Source organism: Silene latifolia, chromosome Y, assembly GCF_048544455.1.
Source record: "Silene latifolia isolate original U9 population chromosome Y, ASM4854445v1, whole genome shotgun sequence".
Classification (NCBI taxonomy): domain Eukaryota; kingdom Viridiplantae; phylum Streptophyta; class Magnoliopsida; order Caryophyllales; family Caryophyllaceae; genus Silene; species Silene latifolia.
The window spans coordinates 245764881-245787246 of NC_133538.1; the positions used below are offsets into that span (position 1 = coordinate 245764881).

Genomic DNA, 22366 nt, shown 5'->3' on the forward strand with positions numbered 1-22366 from the left:
AACACTCGGAGTCGTAAAGTAAGGCAGGCCTAATTGCCATGCGATAAATTTTTCCCTTTAATCTTTGGGACATATCCCTATCGCATAAAAACCCTGAAGCACTCTTCTATTTCGACCATCTCGCATTAATTCTGTGAGCCACATCTCCGTCTAACTCCCCATCTTTTTCAATAATAGATCCTAGATATCTGAAGGAATCTGACCCCTCAACAACATTCCCATCGAAAATAATACTCCCCACCTCTGTCGAACTCGACCCTGCCACGTTAGTGAACTGACACCTCAAATGCTCGGTCTTACTCCTACTCAGCCTAAAACCACGAGTTTCCAAAGTATGCCTCCACAATTCCAAATTTCTTTCCACCCCCTCTTTCGTCTCTTTAATCAACACAATATCATCAACAAACATCATACACCAAGGGATGTCGTCCTGAATATCCCTTGTCAACTCATCCATAACTATAGAAAAGAGAAAAGGACTAAGTGCTGAACCTTGATGCACCCCGATGGTAATCCTTTTGAACTACATCGGAAATCACCTAAAAAAAATCAGAAGACAGAAAGGACTACCCCCATGACGAGTAGCCCATAAGGGAGAAAACATGTCAACCGGGGAGCTGAGTAACACAAAATACCTCAATATGAGCAGCATAGTTTTTGGTCATGGCGTGGAAACATAGACACGTAAAAAGATAAATAAACAAAGAGAATAATAAAAACACTCCCTCGATAACTAATAGAAACCTCAAACCAACTTCGTTCTATTCCTTTAATACAGTACTCATTTCTCGCCTCCATAATTAACCAAGTTTCAGCTCATTACTCCGTCACACTCATTACTCTGTCTCAAAATATAATACTCCAAAAGTAACCAAGTATCGCATTCTCATAATCTACGCTAAGACCAGGACAAGGGGTGAGTGAATTGGCGGATAAGACGGCAAAACAATACTTCCATCTCAATTTCGATTTCAAACTCAAATAACTCAATAACCATGGTCGCACTGGACCGTAAAAATAACTCGACTTAAAGGCCCCATAACTCATAACACAATACCAATAACAAATTTCCATCTCAATTTCAATATCGATATTGTCAAAGGTTCAAAGAACCGTGCTCAACACTTAGAGTAAATCTCTAAGCTACTCACCCACGAGTCAAGGTCAAAGGAAAAGACGATTAAAATACAATATACCAAACAAATGCCAACTTTTGATATAATCCAACCACCGCTCAATGATCCGGTCAAAAATTTCCAATATTATAATGTAGATCATGCATTGATCTATTACTGTAAAAATCAAAATCCATGTAACTAACTAATGACAATCTCACGAACAAGCTATAAAGCCATAATCAATCACCATAATATTTTCCAACTCACTATTATGTACCAAACAATCACTCCTATATCGCCTACTACACCCAATTTTATCTCAGATTCCGAAATCATCCTCAATAAGAACAAGTCAATAAGCAATTGAGCACATATAACGCAAATAAATAACACATAAACATATAACCACGAACAATAATAATAATTATAATAATATTAATGATAATAATAATAATAACAATAATAACAATAACAATAACAATAACAATAACAATAACAATAACAATAACAATAACAATGTAATACTCCGTATTTATGGTCTTGGGGGTACTCTATCGAGTAGCCCTTACTCTGTCGAGTAAGGGTATGTTGCAGAATAAAATAGTTTCTGACCTGTTGGGCACTCGATCGAGTAGCTGGGGCACTCGATCGAGTAGGGGGGTACTCGATCGAGTACCTTGGGTACTCGATCGAGTGTCCGGTTTTCGGGGAGTTTTCTCGGGTTTTGTTAATTACGCGATTAAGGTATTTAAACCAATTCGTCTTTGTTCTAAATCACTTTTTACAAAACCTAAAACCTGTTTAAGAGAGAAAGCAACTTGTCTTCTTCCTAATCGCGTTCTTGACAATTCCCGGATTTCAGACGGTCGGTTTGCATCGTAGTTTGTGTCGTTGGATTCCTTGCGTCGAGGGTAAGCTTTTAATGTAATTTATATAATGTTTTGTTAAGATTAGTGAAACCCTAATTTAGGAATTGGGGGTTTTTATGAATAGTAATTGAATAGTAGTATCTATGTGTTGTATGGTAGGAGGAGAGTTCATAGAAGAGGCGTTTTGAGACAGCTGTAGATACCGTCTGCGTGTTGTGCTTTCCAGGTAGGATTTCCTACTCAGTATTAGTCCCATAATGGGATATTGGTGATGTGCTGTAGTTAGTTGTTTGATATGATGATTGTGATTGTGATTGTGATTGTGATTGTGATTGTGGTTGTGTTTGTTGATGGTTCTCGAGATGCGTTCTCGGCTGAGTGGGGTCACTTGCGGGAGTGATCTCACGCCCTAGTTTCGCCCTTCGTGGAACCCGCCACGGAAGGGGATGTGCACATTAATGGACGGGGTTATCGCTCGTACGATGAGCGGGGCTTAGGTGGGGGCATTGCGGTCCCCCCGGCGCGGTGGTCCGGTGGGATCGGTATTGAGATGATGGGAGTTGGTGGTGTTTTGTGTGTGTGGTTTAATTGTCTGTTTGTCTTATTGTGGTTATCTATTTTGATTGTGTGATTAGTCATCGACCCGGTGTTGTTTTGTAAAACTGCGGTGATCCATTCGGGGATGGTGAGCAGATATTGAACAGGTATAGAGATGATCTTTTGGTATATTTGGGACGGCCACGACATGACGATAGAGTCTTGTAGTTTAGCATTTATTTACATTTGATTGAGAACAGATTAGTTTTGGAATAATGTATTGTACTTTCGGTTTGGTTTCGAGGATTGTACTCATTCATTAAACTACTTATAATAAATGTTGTTTCTGTTTTGTCTATTTGATTATCATACCTCGGGCAACCGAGATGGTGATGTCTTCATACCTGAGTGGTCCTGGTAAGGCACTCGGAGTATGGGGGTGTTACAAATGGTATCGAGCGACGATCCCGAAACACGTAACCAATGAACTTAATGAACATAGGGAGTCAATTAAAATGAACCCGGGGTAAAAGTTGTAGGAGCTAGTGCAAAGGCTTGGGAGACGTCCTAAAGTCGCGGGGATCGCCCTACAACTTTGAACCGGTCACATGGGGGAAATGTGTGTTGAGTCATGTGTGTGCTAAGTAACTTGCGTGACAATGTGATGGAATGTGTGATTTGATTGTTGGATGTTGAAGGAGAAGTTGAGAATGTGAAAGAAAGGTAATATATATATATATATGTAGACGTGATGATGGAATAACATGTTGGATGTTTACAATGTGGCTTTAATAGCATGATGAATTGATCTTGTTGATAGTATAATAGATGCGTAGCATATGTATTATGATACCATATGATTTTATAAATTTATCATGTTAGTATACGACGTAATATGCGGGTAGCTCTTACGTATTGGGGGTACTTGATCGAGTAAGGCTGACTCGATCGGGTAGGTTTTTAACGATTTTGAGTCCAGAATCGAGTTTTGGGGCACTCGATCGAGTAACAAGGGGTACTCGATCGAGTAGAAATCACTCGATCGAGTAGCCTAGATACTCGATCGAGTGGGTTAGAGACCAGGAAGGTCCTGTTTGGTTCTGGAGTTTGGGTGCTCGATCGAGTACATGGGGGCACTCGATCGAGTAGCCCGTTACTCGATCGAGTGGGTTTGGATACTCGATCGAGTAGGTCCTATGCAGCGCGTTTTCGTGTTTTGAGGTTTAGTACGCGTGTTTATGTTTATCCCTTTCTTATATAGCTTCAAGATGCCGCCCAAGAGAAATGCTTTGTACGCGAGAGCTGAGGTTATGACTACGGATGACATCGTTAAGATGTTGGAACACCAGGACGCTCTTACTGAGACCCTGAAGAGAGTGAATGAGGACAAGGATAAGAGTAAGGAGAAGGAGGTTGACCATGCTAAAGTCAGCCTCTATATCGCGAGGTTTAACCCGAAGGAGTACAAGGGAGTTGAGGAGCCTAACCACCTTGATAGTTGGTGAGAGAGATGGAGAACATCTTTGGATTTAGTTATTTGTCTGATGAGATGAGAGTGGATCAGCGCATTCTATCCGAGGGAGGCGGTGGCAAGTGGTGGGATTAAAAAGCGAGTGCCAAGGAGATATATACCAACCAAGGGTTACCTGCTATACCTTGGGAGGAGTTTCGTAAATTTGTGAGGAAGGAGTTCGTACGAGAACATGTGAGGAGTAAGTTGAGAGAGGAGTTCGACAAGTTTAAGATGACGGGTGAGATGTCGTGGTCGAGTACTACGGGCGGTTCAATGAGAAATCCAGATATCCGAGGACATGGGTTTGAGTGAGGAGAATCGGCTTTGAGGTTTGAGAGAGGGCTAACCACGAAGATTATGGATAAGTTACCCGTGGGAGTCCTTGCGATGTGAAGGAAGCATATGAGAGGGTGGGAGAGCCGAGAGACTAGTGGAGATGGCTCGGGAGAGGTCGGTGGAGAGAAGAGGAAGTCCGAGAGCGAGGGTGGTGGCCAATCTAATTTCAAGAAAGGCAACCACAATCAATCTAAGGGATTTTCTTCGGTTCCGGGTTTAGTCTTTGGAACTTCCTTTGGGCGAGGTCGTGGGAGTGTGAGCAACAGTGGGGAGTGACTTGCTTTGGTTGTGGTGGCGTAGGCTACAAGAGACATGAGTGCACGAGCGCACAGGGATCTTTCGAGACCGCACAGAGCTTTGCGAGCAACAGACCACTGGATCATGGCCAAACCGGGAGGTCGAGCTATCGAGTGGAGGCAACCGCAACGGCGGTAATTCTTATCGAAGACACCGATGAACAACAACAATAATCAAGGGTCGGGTCTAAGCGATGCGTCCTAGTAATCTTGTCCAGGAGGTGGGCGGAAGACCGATGGCAAGTTGTTCATGATGGACAAGAAGGGTGAGGAGGATGCGCACGTTATCACCGGTACATTTCTTGTTAATGGTATTCCTACATTTGTTTTGTTTGATTCGGGGGCTTCTCAATCGTTTGTGTCTTCGAGTCATGTAAAACAGTTGGGTTTGAGGGTATATGAGTCTGTTAGGGAGCAAGTTTTCATACCTTCAGGTGAGTCTGTATCGTGTGGGAGGTTGTTTAGAGATGTATCTTTGATAGTTGGGTAAGTCGATTTCCCTGTAGACTTGCTAGAGTTTCCTTTTAATGGTTTTGAGATGATAGTTGGGATGGATTGGTTAGGAAAGTATAAGGCTAAGATAGACTGTCATCAAAAGAAAGTGTCCCTAAGAGGTCCTAAGGGTGTAAGTGTGTCTTATCGTGGGTTTCTAGTCAAACCCAAAGTTAAGTTGATTGCAATTTGTCACTTTGAAGTCGTATCGAGGAAGGGATGTCCTCGATTTTGTGCCATGTGAGAGATGACCGGATAGAGAGCCCAGCGATTGACGAGATACCGGTGGTGGGAGAGTATGCGAGATGTTTTTCCAGAGGAGATTCGGGGTTGCCACCGAAGAGGGAGATAGATTTCACCGTTGAGTTGAAGCCAGGGACGGGGCCAATCTCTAAGGCACCGTACCGTATGGGTCCTAAGGAGATGGAGGAGCTTAGGAAGCAGTTGGATGATTTGATAGAGAAGGGATACATTAGACCAAGTGTATCGCCTTGGGGAGCACCAGTTCTTTTCGTGAAGAAGAAGGATGGAACTTTGAGGTTATGCATAGATTACCGGGAGCTGAACCGTGTGACGATAAAGAACAAGTATCCTTTGCCAAGGATAGATGACCTGTTTGATCAGTTGAGTGGTGCAACGGTCTTTTCTAAGATCGATTTGAGGTCGGGATACCATCAGGTGAAGATTAGAGATGTGGACATACCGAAGACAGCTTTCACGTCGAGGTATGGCCATTATGAGTATGTGGTGATGCCATTTGGGTTGTCCAATGCGCGCGGTGTTTATGGATTTGATGAATAGGATCTTCAGACAGTTCTTGGATCAGTTCGTAGTAGTGTTTATCGATGACATCCTAGTCTACTCTAAGACTAAGGAGGAGCATGAGGAGCATCTGAGGATCGTGTTGCAGACGTTGAGAGATCATGAGTTGTATGCTAAGCTGTCCAAGTGTGAGTTCTGGTTGGAGAAAGTTGCTTTTCTGGGGCATGTAATCTCTAAAGATGGGGTAGCTGTGGATCCGGCGAAGATTGAGGCAGTGACAAAGTGGGAAGCAGAAGAATGTTCTTTGAGGTAAGGAGTTTCTTGGGTTTAGCTGGATACTACAGGCGGTTTGTGAAGGATTTCTCCAAGATAGCTAGACCGATGACAGCGTTGATGAGGAAAGAGAACAGGTTTCGTTGGGATGAGAGTTGTGAGACGGCGTTCCAAACCTTAAAGGAGCGTTTGACCACAGCTCCTGTCTTGGCATTGCCTGAAGGGAGCGAGAATTTCGAGGTTTATACAGATGCCTCGAAGAATGGGTTGGGATGTGTGTTGATGCAGAATGGTAAAGTAATTGCCTATGCTTCTAGGCAGTTGAAGCCTTATGAGGAGAACTACCCTACTCATGACCTGGAGTTGGGTGCAGTGGTGTTTGCTCTCAAGATTTGGAGGCACTACCTTTACGGAGCAATCTTTAAGGTATTTTCTGATCACAAGAGTCTCAAGTACATCTTCACGCAGAAGGAGTTGAACATGAGACAGAGGAGGTGGATGGAGTGGATTGGCGATTACGACATGGAAATCATCTACCATGAAGGAAAGGCCAACGTTGTTCTTGATGCTTTGAGTAGAAAGAGTGTACATTCCTTTGTGTACAGCTCTATCTTTGATGAGGCCGAGGTTGAGGTAGCGAGCTTCGGGATTCATATGATGCAGAAAGGAGATGCTATGGGTGATATGACAGTACACATGGAGTTTTATGATGATATTCGAGGTAAACAGGCTTTGGATCCTAAGATAGTGGAGTGGAGAAAGGGACAGTGTCCCGGTTTTCCATTCATACAGATGGTAGTTTGAGGTTTGATGGTAGGTGGTGTGTTCCTAATGACGAGGAGTTGAAAAAGACAATCATGACAGAAGCGCATTGCACACCATATTCAGTTCATCCGGGTGGAGACAAGCTTTACAAGGATTTGAAGAAAACGTTTTGGTGGCCTGGGATGAAGAAAGAGACAGCTGAGTTTGTGTCCCGTTGTTTGACATGCCAGAGAGTTAAAGGGGAACAGAGAAGACCACAAGGTAAGATTCAGTCTTTGGAGGTGCCTGAGTGGAAGTGGGAATCCATTTCCATGGATTTCATTGTGGGTTTACCTAAGAGTCAACAAGGTAACAATATGATTTGGGTGATAGTGGATCGGTTGACCAAGTCAGCTCACTTTGTTCCAATGAAAGATACATGGACTAAGGCACAATTGGCTATGGCCTATCGAAAGAACGTGCTTAAGTTACATGGAGTCCCTAAGGACATAGTGTCTGACAGAGATGCGAGGTTTATATCGAGGTTTTGGAAAGAGTTGCAGGAATCGTTGGGAACGGCTTTGAAGATGAGTACTGACATTTCATCCTGCGACAGATGGGCAGACTGAGAGAACAATCAAGACTCTTGAGGATATGTTGCGAGCTTGTGTGATGGATTTTGGTGGTAGCTGGGAGCAGAGGTTGGACTTAATAGAGTTTTCTTACAACAACAGCTATCACACCAGTATTGGTATGGCACCGTTTGAGGCCTTGTATGGGAGGAGATGTAGGAGTCCGATCTGTTGGGACGATAGTGCTGAGGCAGTGGTTTTAGGACCAGAGATGGTACATGAGATGGTGGAACAGATTAAGATGATCTGGGAACGGATGAGAGCGACCCAGGATCGACAGAAGAGTTATGCGAGATCTACATCGTCGGGACATAGAGTTTCGGAGTTGGGGACAAGGTTCTTCGAAAGTGTCTCCTATGCGAGGAGTTATGAGGTTTGGGAAGAAAGGCAAGCTAAGTCAGAAGTTTATAGGGCCTTATGAGATCTTAGAGCGAGTTGGGGAAGTGGCTTATCGTTTGGCTTTACCAGCTGCATTAGAGAGAGTACATAATGTGTTTCATGTATCGCAGCTGCGGAAGTATGTGAGTGACCCGTCACATGTGTTGGAGGCAGAGAGCTTAGAGCTGGATGAGTCTTTATCATACCTTGAGATGCCTAAGCAGATCCTAGACCGAAAAGTTAGAAAGACCAGGAGTGGTGAGACAGTTTTGCTTAAGATCCTTTGGTCTAACCATGAGACTGAGGAAGCTACATGGGAGGCGGAGGATATCATGAAAGAGCGTTACCCTTTCCTTTTTGATCAGGTATGTATGGTTACGGGGACGTAACCTTGTTTCTTTTAGGGGGGTAGGAGATGATCGCGAGAGTTTTTAAGAGTTTTTACACCCCTTTTATATATGTTGTGTCGGTATGTTGTCGGGATAAGTTGGGTTAGTAGCACGTTTTATGTTGTGTTTATTTTTGACCTTCGAGTCGGGAAGCTTATGGGAGTACCTTTGTTTGGTAGTGGTTTGAACTTCGGGGACGAAGTTCCTTTTAAGGAGGGAAGACTGTAATACTCCGTATTTATGGTCTTGGGGGTACTCTATCGAGTAGCCCTTACTCTGTCGAGTAAGGGTATGTTGCAGAATAAAATAGTTTCGACTGTTGGGCACTCGATCGAGTAGTGGGGCACTCGATCGAGTAGGGGTACTCGATCAGTACCTTGGGTATTCGATCGAGTGTCCGGTTTACGGGGAGTTTTCTCGGGTTTTGTTAATTACGCGATTAAGGTATTTAAACCAATTCGTCTTTGTTCTAAATCACTTTTTACAAAACCTAAAACCTGTTTAAGAGAGAAAGCAACTTGTCTTCTTCCTAATCGCGTTCTTGACAATTCCCGGAGTTCAGACGGTCGGTTTGCATCGTAGTTTGTGTCGTTGGATTCCTTGCGTCGAGGGTAAGCTTTTAATGTAATTTATATAATGTTTTGTTAAGATTAGTGAAACCCTAATTTAGGAATTGGGGGTTTTTATGAATAGTAATTGAATAGTAGTATCTATGTGTTGTATGGTAGGAGGAGAGTTCATAGAAGAGGCGTTTTGAGACAGCTGTAGATACCGTCTGCGTGTTGTGCTTTCCAGGTAGGATTTCCTACTCAGTATTAGTCCCATAATGGGATATTGGTGATGTGCTGTAGTTAGTTGTTTGATATGATGATTGTGATTGTGATTGTGATTGTGATTGTGATTGTGATTGTGGTTGTGTTTGTTGATGGTTCTCGAGATGCGTTCTCGGCTGAGTGGGGTCACTTGCGGGAGTGATCTCACGCCCTAGTTTCGCCCTTCGTGGAACCCGCCACGGAAGGGGATGTGCACATTAATGGACAGGGTTATCGCTCGTACGATGAGCGGGGCTTAGGTGGGAACGGCTGCGGTCCCCCACTGGCAGGGCTGGTCCAGTGGACAGTCAGTATTGAGATGATGGGAGTTGGTGGTGTTTGTGTGTGTGTGACAGTTCAGCTGTCTGTTTGTCTTATTGTTGTTATCTATTTTGATTGTGTGATTAGTACTGACCCCGGTGTTGTTTTGTAAAACCTGCGGTGATCCATTCGGGGATGGTGAGCAGATATTGAACAGGTATAGAGATGATCTTTGGTATATTTGGGGACGGCCACGACATGACGATAGAGTCTTCCATTTCGTAGTTTAGCATTTATTTACATTTCGATTGAGAACAGATTAGTTTTGGAATAATGTATTGTACTTTCAGTTTGGTTTCGAGGATTGTACTCATTCATTAAACTACTTATAATAAATGTTGTTTCTGTTTTGTCTATTTGATTATCATACCTCGGGCAACCGAGATGGTGATGTCTTCATACCTGAGTGGTCCTGGTAAGGCACTCGGAGTATGGGGGTGTTACAAACAATAACAATAACAATAACAATAACAATAACAATAACAATAACAATAACAATAACAATAACAATAACAATAACAATAACAATAATAATAATAATAATAATAATAATAATAATAATAATAATAATAATAATAATAATAATAATAATAATAGGAGTGGGAGCCCAGATTGTCTCTCGGCTCCCCACCAATTTCATGTAAACTTTTATTTTTCTATTTATGGAAGCTGCGCGCATCCTTATAATAATAATAATAATAATAATAATAATAATAATAATAATAATAATAATAATAATAATAATAATAATAATAATAATAATAATAATAATAATAATAATAATAATAATAATAATAATAGGATCGGTAGAATCGTGTTATCTGCATAAAAACTACAGCGAAAGTCACCCGAAAATAAAATCAGAAGACAGAAAGGACTACCCCATGACGAGTAGCCCAGAAGGGAGAGAACGCGTGAACGGGGAAGCTGATTAAAACATAATACCTCAATATGAGCAGCATAGTTTTTGGTCATGGCGTGGAAACATAGACACGTAAAAAGAAAAATAAACAAAGAGAATTATAAAAACATGATAAGACTCATTTAGTAGGTGTTAATTTGGACGTATTTGTGCAAATTGGTGGTTTTGCGACGGTTTTTAATGTGCTTTGTGGAGTAATTTGTTAATTAGCTTTGTTCTTGGCAACATATGGGATTTATAGATGATTTTGGTACTTTGATTAATCATGGAGATTGTTAATGGAGTCGGGATTTGAAGTCATGTGTGACCTAAAGTAAAAGTGAAGAGTGATGGTTGAAGAGAAGAAGAAGGAAGAAGAAAGAAGCTACGCGCAACCTACATTCAACCAATGAGGTCGAATGTAGGTCGAACTAAAAGAAGAAAAACTTCCAGCAGTTATATTCGAGCAACATTCGACCAACATTCGAGCTACGCGCGAGCTGGAAATGAATCTACGTCATGTTGATTTGGCTACATTCGAGCTGCATTCGAGCTACGTTCAAGGTCAGCAGTTACATTCGACCTTGGTGTAGACTCGTCATATCATACCTTGTTATTTTATTTTAATCGGTTTGTTCCGACTTTATTATTATATATTTCCTAATCTAGCTTATTACTATATAAGCTTAGTCTTTAGTTTGAAGAAAACATTTTACTTTTACTTTTTACACTTTTGCAATTCCAGAAGAAAACCTAATTATTTTAGATCTAATATGAGGAACTAATTCCTCCCTTCTTGGTTCAACTTTTGAAGCTACCAATTAATCGATTGTGAGATTGTCTTTACCTTTTATCTTTCAAGTATTGTTCTAATCTCTTGTTCTTTATTCCTTTGATTTTTATTTACTTTCATTATCTGATCAATAGTGTTAGTAAGTATTAATCTTTTGCTAGTTTAGATTATCGACTCAGTTTGCTTGATATCTAAATTAAAGTAGCAACCTTTGTCCTTGTAATTGATTCAGTTTATCATTATTTGGATTTAGAAAGAGATTAAACATACAATTGAATTACGACTGCGTGGTTGTGGTTATTGTTTCTATTGGTTTCTTTATTCATTATTGCTGCTATTGGGTTGAATCTCGCACGCGTGTGTTGGATTATTTGATAGTTAGGGTCTTATAGTATCGCTGATCGAATTATTTGACTATTCTTAAGAAGGAACAGAAATTAATATTTCATATTTATTTCACGATAGATACTTGAAGGTAAATTGGTATTTGAGACTTTCGATGATCAATTGACTTAATTGGTAGCGGAGATAAGTTGACCCAAGACCTTTAATCATCTGAATTACTCTAATTTCATTACTTGCTTTAGTCTTAGTTGACCAAACAAACTAATCCCCCCAAATCGGGTACTTTACTCCGCATTAATACACACATTAGTTAACTTAGTCCTTCTCTGTGGGTTCGACCCTTACTTCCATTATATTGCTATTTTTAGTAGTGTAGTTGAGTAAGTGATATAAATTTACTTTGATAGGCATACGACTTTCAGCCTGTCAAATTTGGCGCCGTTGCCGGGGAAGGCAATCGTTTAATTTTTGTGTGTTAGTGTAGAGTCTTTATTTTTGTTTAGTTATTTTTTTATGCATAATACTCGTTTTTCTAACTTGAACCTCGAGCCTTTCGATCAAGGTATTGAACATACTCTTTTCAGGTTACGGAAGAACAAGAAAGGTGCAATAGTGGCTATTCCTGAAGGCGTCGATTTCGACGATCTACATTCATTATCTGACAATTCTGAATATTCTGAAGAATCCGAAAAGTCTTTAGACATGGCTGGTACTATTAAAGAACTTACTGCACCCGATCTCACCCAACAACTTCTTTGTATTACTTATCCTCCGTTGGGTGAGAATGGAACTTTTGAGTTGAAGTCAGGGTTAATTCATCAATTGCCCACTTTCAACGGTCTAAGTGGAGAGGATCCCAATAAGCATTTGTCGGATTTCCATATCGTTTGCTCTAGCATGAAGCCGGCTACAGTTACTGATGAACAACTTAAATTGAGGTCTTTTCCATTCTCTCTTAAGGATGCCGCACGAGACTGGTTATATTACTTGCCACCTGCAAGTATTGATATATGGGTAAAGATAAAGAAAACATTCCTTGAAAAGTATTTTCCTGCTTCCCGAGCTTCCCAATTGAAGAAAGAGATTAGCAATACGGAACAGAAGGATTGTGAGACTATGTACGAGTACTTGGAACGTTTCAAGAAATTATGTGCTACATGTCCTTATCATGGATATACCGTTCAAGACCTTGTCTTGTACTTTTGTGGAGGTCTTTGCATGGAAGATGCCCGTACTGTATCTGCCGCATGTGGTGGAAATATTGTGAACAAAAGACCGCCTGAGGCTTGGACGATCATTGGTGAGTTGGCTGAGAGCTCCCGGGATTTCGCTAGAAAATATGTAAAGCGCGGAGTAAATTCAGTGGGTTCTTCATCTTCTTCCCATCTTGAAGAAAAAGTTGACAACTTGACAACTCTTTTTAAGGAGATGATGACGGGACAGAAGATGGCGATGGTATGTGGAATTTGTTCCACCGGAGGACATCCTAGTGAGCATTGTCCACTTATGCAAGAAGGTTCTCAAGAAGAGGTGAATGGAGTATGGAAGAGTATACCTCAAAAGAAGTGGGATCCTTACTCTAACACTTACAATGAAGGTTGGAAGGCTCATCCAAATTTTAGGTGGGGAAATTCTCAAAACACTCAGCAATTTGGACAAAGTGGCCAATCAGGTCAATCTAAGGTCCAATTTATACCTCGACCACCGGTTCAACATGTGGCTCCTACACCAGGACCTCCTTCTAGCGGTCAAATGTCAATTGAGGATATGATTCGAGCCTTAGTTACTAGTCAAGCCACTCTTCAAGCGACTGTGGTTCAAAATCAACAAGAAACTAAGGCTAGCATTCAAAACTTGGAGAATCCGATGGGACAAATGGCTACTGCTATTAATGGATTAAAGGCAAGAGACTCGGTGCCACCAAGAGAGAATGTAAGTGCTGTCTCTTTGAGGAATGGAAGACAGTTGGAGGAGGTAGAGAAAAAGAAGAAGCGGATAAAAACTCCTACTATCCATGAAGAGGAAGAGAAAAAAGTTGAAGAGATCAATGAAAAGGTGTGTGAGCAACCATTTCCAATGTATGAACCGGAAGTTCCTTTTCCAGAAGCTCTCAAATCCACACGGAAGATTGAAAAAGATAGTGATATCTATGATACTTTCCGCCATTGCGAGGTAAATATTCCACTTTTAAATTTGCTTAAGTCTGTACCTCGTTATGCTAAGTTTTTGAAAGAACTGTGTGCCCATAAGAGAAAGCAAAATGAACCGAAGGGTAAGAGTCCTAAGGGGAAGGTTAGTGAGTATGTTTCTGCACTATTTCAAAAGAAGTTGCCCCCTAAATGTAGTGACCCTGGTATGTTTGCTATTCCTTGTACCATAGGAGACCTTAGGTTTAAAAAGGCCATGTTAGATTTAGGGGCATCTATTAATGTCATCCCTTATGCTATTTATGAAAAACTCAAACTTGGACCTTTAAAAGACACTAGTGTAGTAATTCAACTGGCTGATAGGTCTAGTGTCTATCCCAAAGGGGTTGTAGAGAATGTCACGGTTGGTGTTGGTAAGTTAGTCTTTCCGGCTGACTTTTATGTTCTTGACATGAAAAGTGAGGGTGATGCCATCCCCGTCTTATTAGGGAGACCATTCTTGAAGACTGCAGGGACTAAGATTGATGTCTCGAAAGGGTCTCTTACCATGGAATTTGATGGGACCGTTGTTAAATTTGAAATCAATAGACTCAATTCCCACTCTCCTGCGGTTAATTCTTTGTGTGTTATAGACACTTTTACTAACCATGATTTATCTAAGTGTCGGAAGTCTCCTATTCCGAGCAAGGTGACTACTGTTTTGCAGGAATCCCCTCCTAAAGGACAAAGGCGTGTCATCTTATGGGATCGTCGTGAGGATGCAAAGGCATCTAGAGGTAAGAAGAAGGCTTGGTTTGACAAATTAATTCGCCGGAAGGGCTCCGGGAAAGGTGTGCGAACTATCCATGAAAAATCTTGCTTTCGTTCTTCATCTTGTATTCATGTTGGTAAATCAAGGTAACTTTTCTCTCCAAGCTTAAGTCGGGTGATTTTACCACTCCGCGAGATGTCGAGCCAACGACGTTAAACAACAACGCTCCTGGGAGGCAACCCATAGATTTGTGTGTGCAATTTTTGCAAAGAAAAAAAAAAAAAGGAAATTCAAAAAAAAAAAACAAAAATCGGAACTGCCTTGACTTCTGGTGTTTGGCGACATAAGAAGGGAGACATAGAAGGTCGGATGGGTAGGATAGAGGCTATGGTGTGGTGTAATCGCGGTGCGTTGTTGTGGGCACCTTGCTTTTGCGATTGGATGGTTTGTTGATTTGGTGTAGAGGAGATTAGGATTGACCATGTAAGCTTGGAGTTGTAGAAATATTTTATTACTGTGCAATCTGTTGCTAGCACGTATGTTATTAGAGCTACTTGGTCATTTGTTAGGATGGAGCGATAAGGGGCGTTAGTGTGTTTTACTTGTTATCTTGTTGGTTTTCGACGTTTCTTTATTGCCATAGAATTTTTTCGGATGATGTCCTATGCCAAGTGTGGGGAGGAGGTGTGGTGTTGAGGATTTATATTTCTATTGAGTCGTCTGACTAAGGTTTATTCTTGTTTTTCCCTTTATTGTGTCCTTGCAACATTGAGGACAATGTTTCATTCAAGTGTGGGGAGAGAGAATTGTTCCGATTTGTATATATTTGTAGTTGTGTGGTGTGTTTATTTCAGTTATTTATTTCAGCAAAAAAAAAAAGAATAAGGAAAAAAGTAAAATAAAAAAGAAAAGATGAACCCCGGCTAGGTGAAAACCCGAAAGGGCGCCTAGGCAAGATTGGGATGTGGCCGAGGACGGAGTGAAAACCCGAAAGGGCGCTCCGTGTAAAATGAAGAATCGAGTTGCGTGCCACTGAGAGTAGTTGTGAGATGAAAAAATGATAAGCTAGAGTGAAAACCCGCAAGGGCGGGCGCTCTAGGCAGAATGAGAGATTTAGAAACAAAATTCTTCCGATGCTATTTCATCTCCTTGTGTTGTGTTAGAGATCTAGGTAAGTCTTGCTAACATCCTATGCTTCTGCGGATCAGTGTTGGTATGAGCTACTAATATATTCTTTGAGTTCACTCGAGGACGAGTAAAGATCTAAGTGTGGGGAAGTTGATAAGACGCATTTAGTAGGTGTTAATTTGGACGTATTTGTGCAAATTGGTGGTTTTGCGACGGTCTTTAATGTGCTTTGTGGAGTAATTTGTTAATTAGCTTTGTTCTTGGCAACATATGGGATTTATAGATGATTTTGGTACTTTGATTAATCATGGAGATTGTTAATGGAGTCGGGATTTGAAGTCATGTGTGACCTAAAGTAAAAGTGAAGAGTGATGGTTGAAGAGAAGAAGAAGGAGGAAGAAAGAAGCTACGCGCAACCTACATTCAACCAATAAGGTCGAATGTAGGTCGAGCTAAAAGAAGAAAAACTTCCAGCAGTTACATACGAGCAACATTCGACCAACATTCGAGCTACGCGCGAGCTGGAAATGAATCTACGTCATGTTGATTTGGCTACATTCAAGCTGCATTCGAGATACGTTCAAGGTCAGCAGTTACATTCGACCTTGGTGTAGACTCGTCATATCATACCTTGTTATTTTATTTTAATCGGTTTGTTCCGACTTTATTATTATATATTTCCTAATCCAGCTTATTACTATATAAGCTTAGTCTTTAGTTTGAAGAAAACATTTTACTTTTACTTTTTACACTTTTGCAATTCCAGAAGAAAACCTAGTTATTTTAGATCTAATATAAGGAACTAATTCCTCCCTTCTTGGTTCAACTTTTGAAGCTACCGATTAATCGATTGTGAGATTGTCTTTACCTTTTATCTTTCAAGTATTGTTCTAATCTCTTGTTCTTTATTCCTTTGATTTTTATCTACTTTCATTATCTGATCAATAGTGTTAGTAATTATTAATCTTTTGCTAGTTTAGATTATCGAATTAGTTTGCTTGATATCTAAATTAAAGTAGCAACCTTTGTCCTTGTAATTGATTCAGTTTATCATTATTTGGATTTAGAAAGAGATTAAACATACAATTGAATTACGACTGCGTGGTTGTGGTTATTGTTTCTATTGGTTTCTTTATTCATTATTGCTGCTATTGGGTTGAATCTCGCACGCGTGTGTTGGATTATTTGATAGTTAGGGTCTTATAGTATCGCTGATCGAATTATTTGACTATTCTTAAGAAGGAACAGAAATTAATATTTCATATTTATTTCACGATAGATACTTGAAGGTAAATTGGTATTTGAGACTTTCGATGATCAATTGACTTAATTGGTAGCGGAGATAAGTTGACCCAAGACCTTTAATCATCTGAATTACTCTAATTTCATTACTTGCTTTAGTCTTAGTTGACCAAACAAACTAATCCCCCCAAATCGGTTACTTTACTCCGCATTAATACACACATTAGTTAACTTAGTCCTTCTCTGTGGGTTCGACCCTTACTTCCATTATATTGCTATTTTTAGTAGTGTAGTTGAGTAAGTGATATAAATTTACTTTGATAGGCATACGAAAACACTCCCCCGATAACTAATAGAAACATCAAACCAACTCCGTTCTATTCCTTTAATAAAATACTCATTACTCGCCTCCATAATTAACCAAGTTTAAGGCGATTGGCTTCGCGACAGTGGCATCGGTTCTAGATAAGACCGATACCAGATGTAATTTAAATAGATATTGACATCGGTTGCACCCAAGGAACCGATGTCAATAGCATTTTTTGGATAATTGGCATCGGCTATAAGTATACAACCGATGCCAATTTAGCAATATTGCCATCGGTCATATAATCAGAACCAATGTCAATTACTTTTTAATAATTAAAAAAAAAACCGTCAGAGCATCCGCAACGATGGGGTTCCCCATATTTTACCTCTCTTTTTCTTATTCGTCCACCTCATTTTCCACTAATTTTCCCATCTACTCTCCCATATTTATAACTACATTTATGCAATAATGAGGTTCCCCAATTATACATAAATTTTTGGAAACCTCCCCAATGGAAAAACAATTTACCCTTACTTTTTGTTGAGAAGCTCCTCTAAAAATGGTGGAGCCTCAAATTATAGGAAGGTTAGTGCATTAGTAAGATTACCTATATGAGGAGAGAGGGTGCATATGGAGAGCTATTTTTCCACCTTTACGGATGCTCTAAGCACCCCACTATTTAGAATCTCCCTCACTTACCTAACATTTAACTTTACCAAAAACATTCGATTCTTCGTGTAACATCACCATTGTCTTTCTGATGCACGACATGACAACCACCACCGTTCTCCGCTACTCGCCTCGATAACTACCAGAGGACGAACACGACCACCACACGACCTTTTTTGTCCTCATTTTTCCTTATACTCTTCTTTCTTGTATCCTTGTTCCAATCGTTTTTTTTCTGCAGTAATTGCCGTCAGTCATCACCTATCGCCGTCGTCTCTCTCAACGTCGCCATCACTCACCACCCCTCGCCGTTAAGTCTCCTTCCATTCTCTTATTTCATTTATTTATTTGTTTATTAGGGTTTTATTTAACAATTACACAAAATCAGAAACCCTAAAAATCGAGATCTAACCCTCCCTTATTATATTCTACTTACACAATATCAGAAACGGAGAAATGAAACAAGAAGCCGGGAGAAACTTTGTTAAAAAGATCAGGAATTTAATTCTCCCTCGATTTTAGTCTCAGAATCATCAGTTTGGTTTCTCAACTTTTTTTTTTTTGATTGCTTCAAGGAAGGATCTGGGTAAGTATTTTTTTTACTCTTATTATGCATTGTTTGATGCATTCATGATCAAGCTGTTCATTCTTTGCTTGTTGCTCTTTTAGGGTCAGTTATTGGGTCTTTCTGATACTCATCTTTGGTTCTAGCTAAGGCTGTGCTAGGAGAACAGAAAAAATGTATCTTTTTTTCTCCTTAAAAAAAGCCCATGGCCCATCTCCTTCGTGGAGCCTTGTGTATTTGGCTTTGGAGTTACCCCTAGAAATCAATTGTATGTCCTATTACGCTTTTTAGATTGTCATGTGAGATTATGGGTTGTTCAATACAATTTATGATGCAATTTAATCATATATCATCTAGAAACCTCTCCTAGAAATCTGACCCTTCTTACCCTGTCACTGGATTTCAATGGGGTAGTGATGCATCTCTTAGTTAGGATAGTCTTTTAATTTGTTTATAACTAATGTTCTGTTAAATGCCACCGATTATGAACTCTATGTCTGCAAAAGTAGTCAAGTTTAGTGTCCAACAGATGGTCTTTGTGGGAACAATACTGAATTAAGAGTGTAAGATTATAACTGCCAAGGGAACATATACTTAACGATATACGATCTAGGGCAATCAGATCCTTGAATTCTAACTTGAAGTAGTTTTTTATGTGACTTAGTGTCCTTTTAGAGTACTATAAATGTTTAATTTAGTTGCACCTGTTCTGTGAGAGAGTTTTAAATAAAAAGCATATAAAAAAGATAGCTCATCTTCCTAGGCCGCTTGCCTTTCTCCTTGATATAGACTATGCCACCCTCGTTAATGTTGTCGCCTTTTCTATTTGACGCTCTGGCCATGGCTACCACTACTGCCAATTAGCTTCGTCTTCAGGTTTTGTGGGATTTTCATTGGTTGTGTGCTTATTAAACTAGACCGGTCATACATTTTGCTTCTTAAAATGCAATTTTTGTTTTGTTATCATTGATCTTTTGGTTGTTTGCGTTATCCTGCTCATTAAATTCAAAGTTCTCTAAGTAAAAAAAATTACATGAGAAGCAAGAAATATGTTATTTGTATTCTGGGCTGAGATATGGCATAAGGTAACAATTTGGGTTTTTAAAATTTGAGTATTTCGACTGAAATAAAGTTCTAAACGAGCATTTTTAGCCGTGCATTTAAAGCTTTTATCTTGCTTTGTTTGTTTCCGATGCAGTACATAAAGTAAACTAAAGATGGACTACCTTACGCTTGATTACCTTCTGCATTGCTGAATGCCAACAGCATTTTATGTGATTTTAAATCATATGCCTATCACTAATGCTTGAATTTTAATGACTAGTAGGCTAAAAGTTTTGTTGGAGAGGCTGACGGCTTGGTATATTTTAGCTAATTGTAATATATGTTATTTAGGTCATTAAGTCAGTTTGATTCTCCTTTCTTGAGGTCGGTCTATGCATATATCTTGAAGTAAAAGGTGTCTGAGAGTTTTTTCTATATGGTAGGTTCGTTTGAAGCTATGTGTGTTTTTTCTCGCAAAAGGTAGCTAAGAATGCATTGTTGCATTTTGCCTTGTGTGCAAGACACTAAATCATATGGTTCAGAGTTTTCTTTGGTTGTGCTTCTATTAAGTTTGTGGTCATGTTTAGATTAGCTAGCCTTCATAGTTTCATTATTTGATACTAGTAATTTGTTTCGTTATCTTTAGTGCCCTCAACAACCAAATAACGACGAGTGTGCTTACTATGTCTGAAATGGATGTACAACATTATTTTCTAAGGACAACTTAGAGAAGTTGTTTCATTTCACTCTAATTCTAAATTGTTTTAAGTAGTACTCCCTATGTCCCAATCATTTGTTTGCCTTGGATTAAAATACTCGTCACAAATAAAGGCAAACAAATGATGTCTGATTAGGACAGAGGGAGTAGTTTATTTTACCTGATGATATTGTTCTTGTTTATACAATGTGTCTCAGGTTCAGTAGTTGTTTGAAGAAATGAACAAGGTTGAGGAGCTTTGGGCTCTATATTGTGGCAAAAGATAACATGTAGTGAACGAACATGTAACACCCCCATACTCCAAAAGCCTTACCAGGACCACTTAAGGCATGGAAGTGCTACCATCTCGGTTACCCAAGGCAATGATAATCAAATGACAATGAAGAACATAATTTAAATAACAGAATAGCTTAAAGAGATTACATGATCAAAACCAAAACCAAAACTGTTAAACTGAAATACAAGATTCTCAGACGGTCTACTGCTAACACTAACAAAGCTATAAAACATCGTCTGACACAGCGGAAGACTTCTAACTACCACTTGATGACTCATCTCAGCTATCCCATACGCGTCATATCATACCTGCTCAATAACTGCTTACCACCCCCGAATGGATCACCACAGTTTTTAAAACATTAAACGGGGTCAGTACTAATCACACAATTTATATAATCCAACAACACAGTAAACAAGCAGCTCACACGGTCACACACACAATCACACCCACTCCAATCAATCTCCGTCACCGACCATCCACTGGACCAGCCCTGCCAGTGGGGGACCGCAGCCGTACCCACCAAATCCCCGCTCATCATACCGAGCGATAACCCTGTCCCATTAATGTGCACATCCCCTCCCGTGGCGGATTCCACGGAGGACGAAACTAGGGCGTGAAGCCACTCCCGCAAGTGACTCCACTCAGCCGAGAACGCATCTCGAGAACCAGAGACAAACAATCACAATCATTAGACAACAATCAAAACCAACAACCGTCACAATACGAATACGATAATATTCAACAATCACAACACACCAACAACACATTATGGGACTAATACTGAGTAAGGAAACCCTACCTGGAACAGCAGCACAATCAGACGGTCTTAACAGCTGTATCAAAATTCCTCTTCTACGAATCCTCCTCCTAACATATAATCACATAATTACTAACAATCACAAAACTAACACAAATCCCCAATTCCCAAAATTAGGGTTTAACAAGACTTAATTAAATATCACAAATTTGGTACGTAGATCTTACCCTCGACGCAAGGATCACAAAGATGTAAAGAACGACGGAATCCGACCTCTCAAGCTCCGGAATTTGTCAATAACACGGATGAATGCGAAGAACGTAACTTGAATCTCCCTTTTAATGTTATAAGGTTTGTAAAAGTGTATTATGAAAGTGACGAAAAGATTTATATAGTAATCCGGGTTATTAACAAAACCCGTCGAATTATCACCCGCTAACCGAGCTACTCGATCGAGTAACTGACGTACTCGATCGAGTAACTGACGTACTCGATCGAGTAACTGACGTACTCGATCGAGTGCCGCCTACTCGATCGAGTACCAAAGCTACTCGATCGAGTACCCTACAGGTCAGAAACTATTTTAAATTGCAAAACACCCTTACTCGACAGAGTAAGGCCCACTCGATAGAGTACCCAGAGACTTATAAAACCGTAGTATTACAGTCTTCCCTCCTTAAAAAGAACTTCGTCCCCGAAGTTCGACCGATACTAAAAAACAAGCATACTAACTCGGTCAAGACACAACAACATAGCTAAGAACTTAAAACAAAACCCCAACCTACAAAACATGAAACCATGAACTCTTAACACCAACTCCACCAACTATTCCAACCTCCACACATCGCTCACGATATCGTATCAACTACATCATATTCTCTCTCGACACCAACTCCCAACACCATCAACTATTATCCACAAACGCTGCTAGCTCCGTAACATATTATCCATTATAAAATCCAATATCAAGACATTCACAAACATCAAACGGAATGTTACATTCTACCACCCTTAAAAAGAACTTCGTCCTCGAAGTTTACTCACACTCACAACCTCATCCTCCAACTGTCAACACTATAGAACTCATATACATCATCATCTAACTGTCAGCACTATAGAAAATATTCTAACACTCTGAAGCATCACACTACTACAAGCACGACCATGACCTTTAACAAAATCAACCACAACACGAATCAATCTTTTATTATACCTCAAGACTCAAACTTCCAAATATATTACCA

At 40.1% G+C, this 22366-nt stretch overlaps 1 protein-coding gene across 1 annotated transcript; it reads left to right on the top strand.

The window, feature by feature from the left end:
• The first annotated feature begins 12024 nt into the window (after positions 1-12024).
• LOC141630385 (uncharacterized) lies at positions 12025-14559 on the top strand. Its single transcript, XM_074443216.1, has one exon. It carries the CDS (start codon positions 12025-12027, stop codon positions 14557-14559), a length of 2535 nt encoding a protein of 844 aa, XP_074299317.1.
• The last annotated feature ends 7807 nt before the right edge of the window (positions 14560-22366 follow it).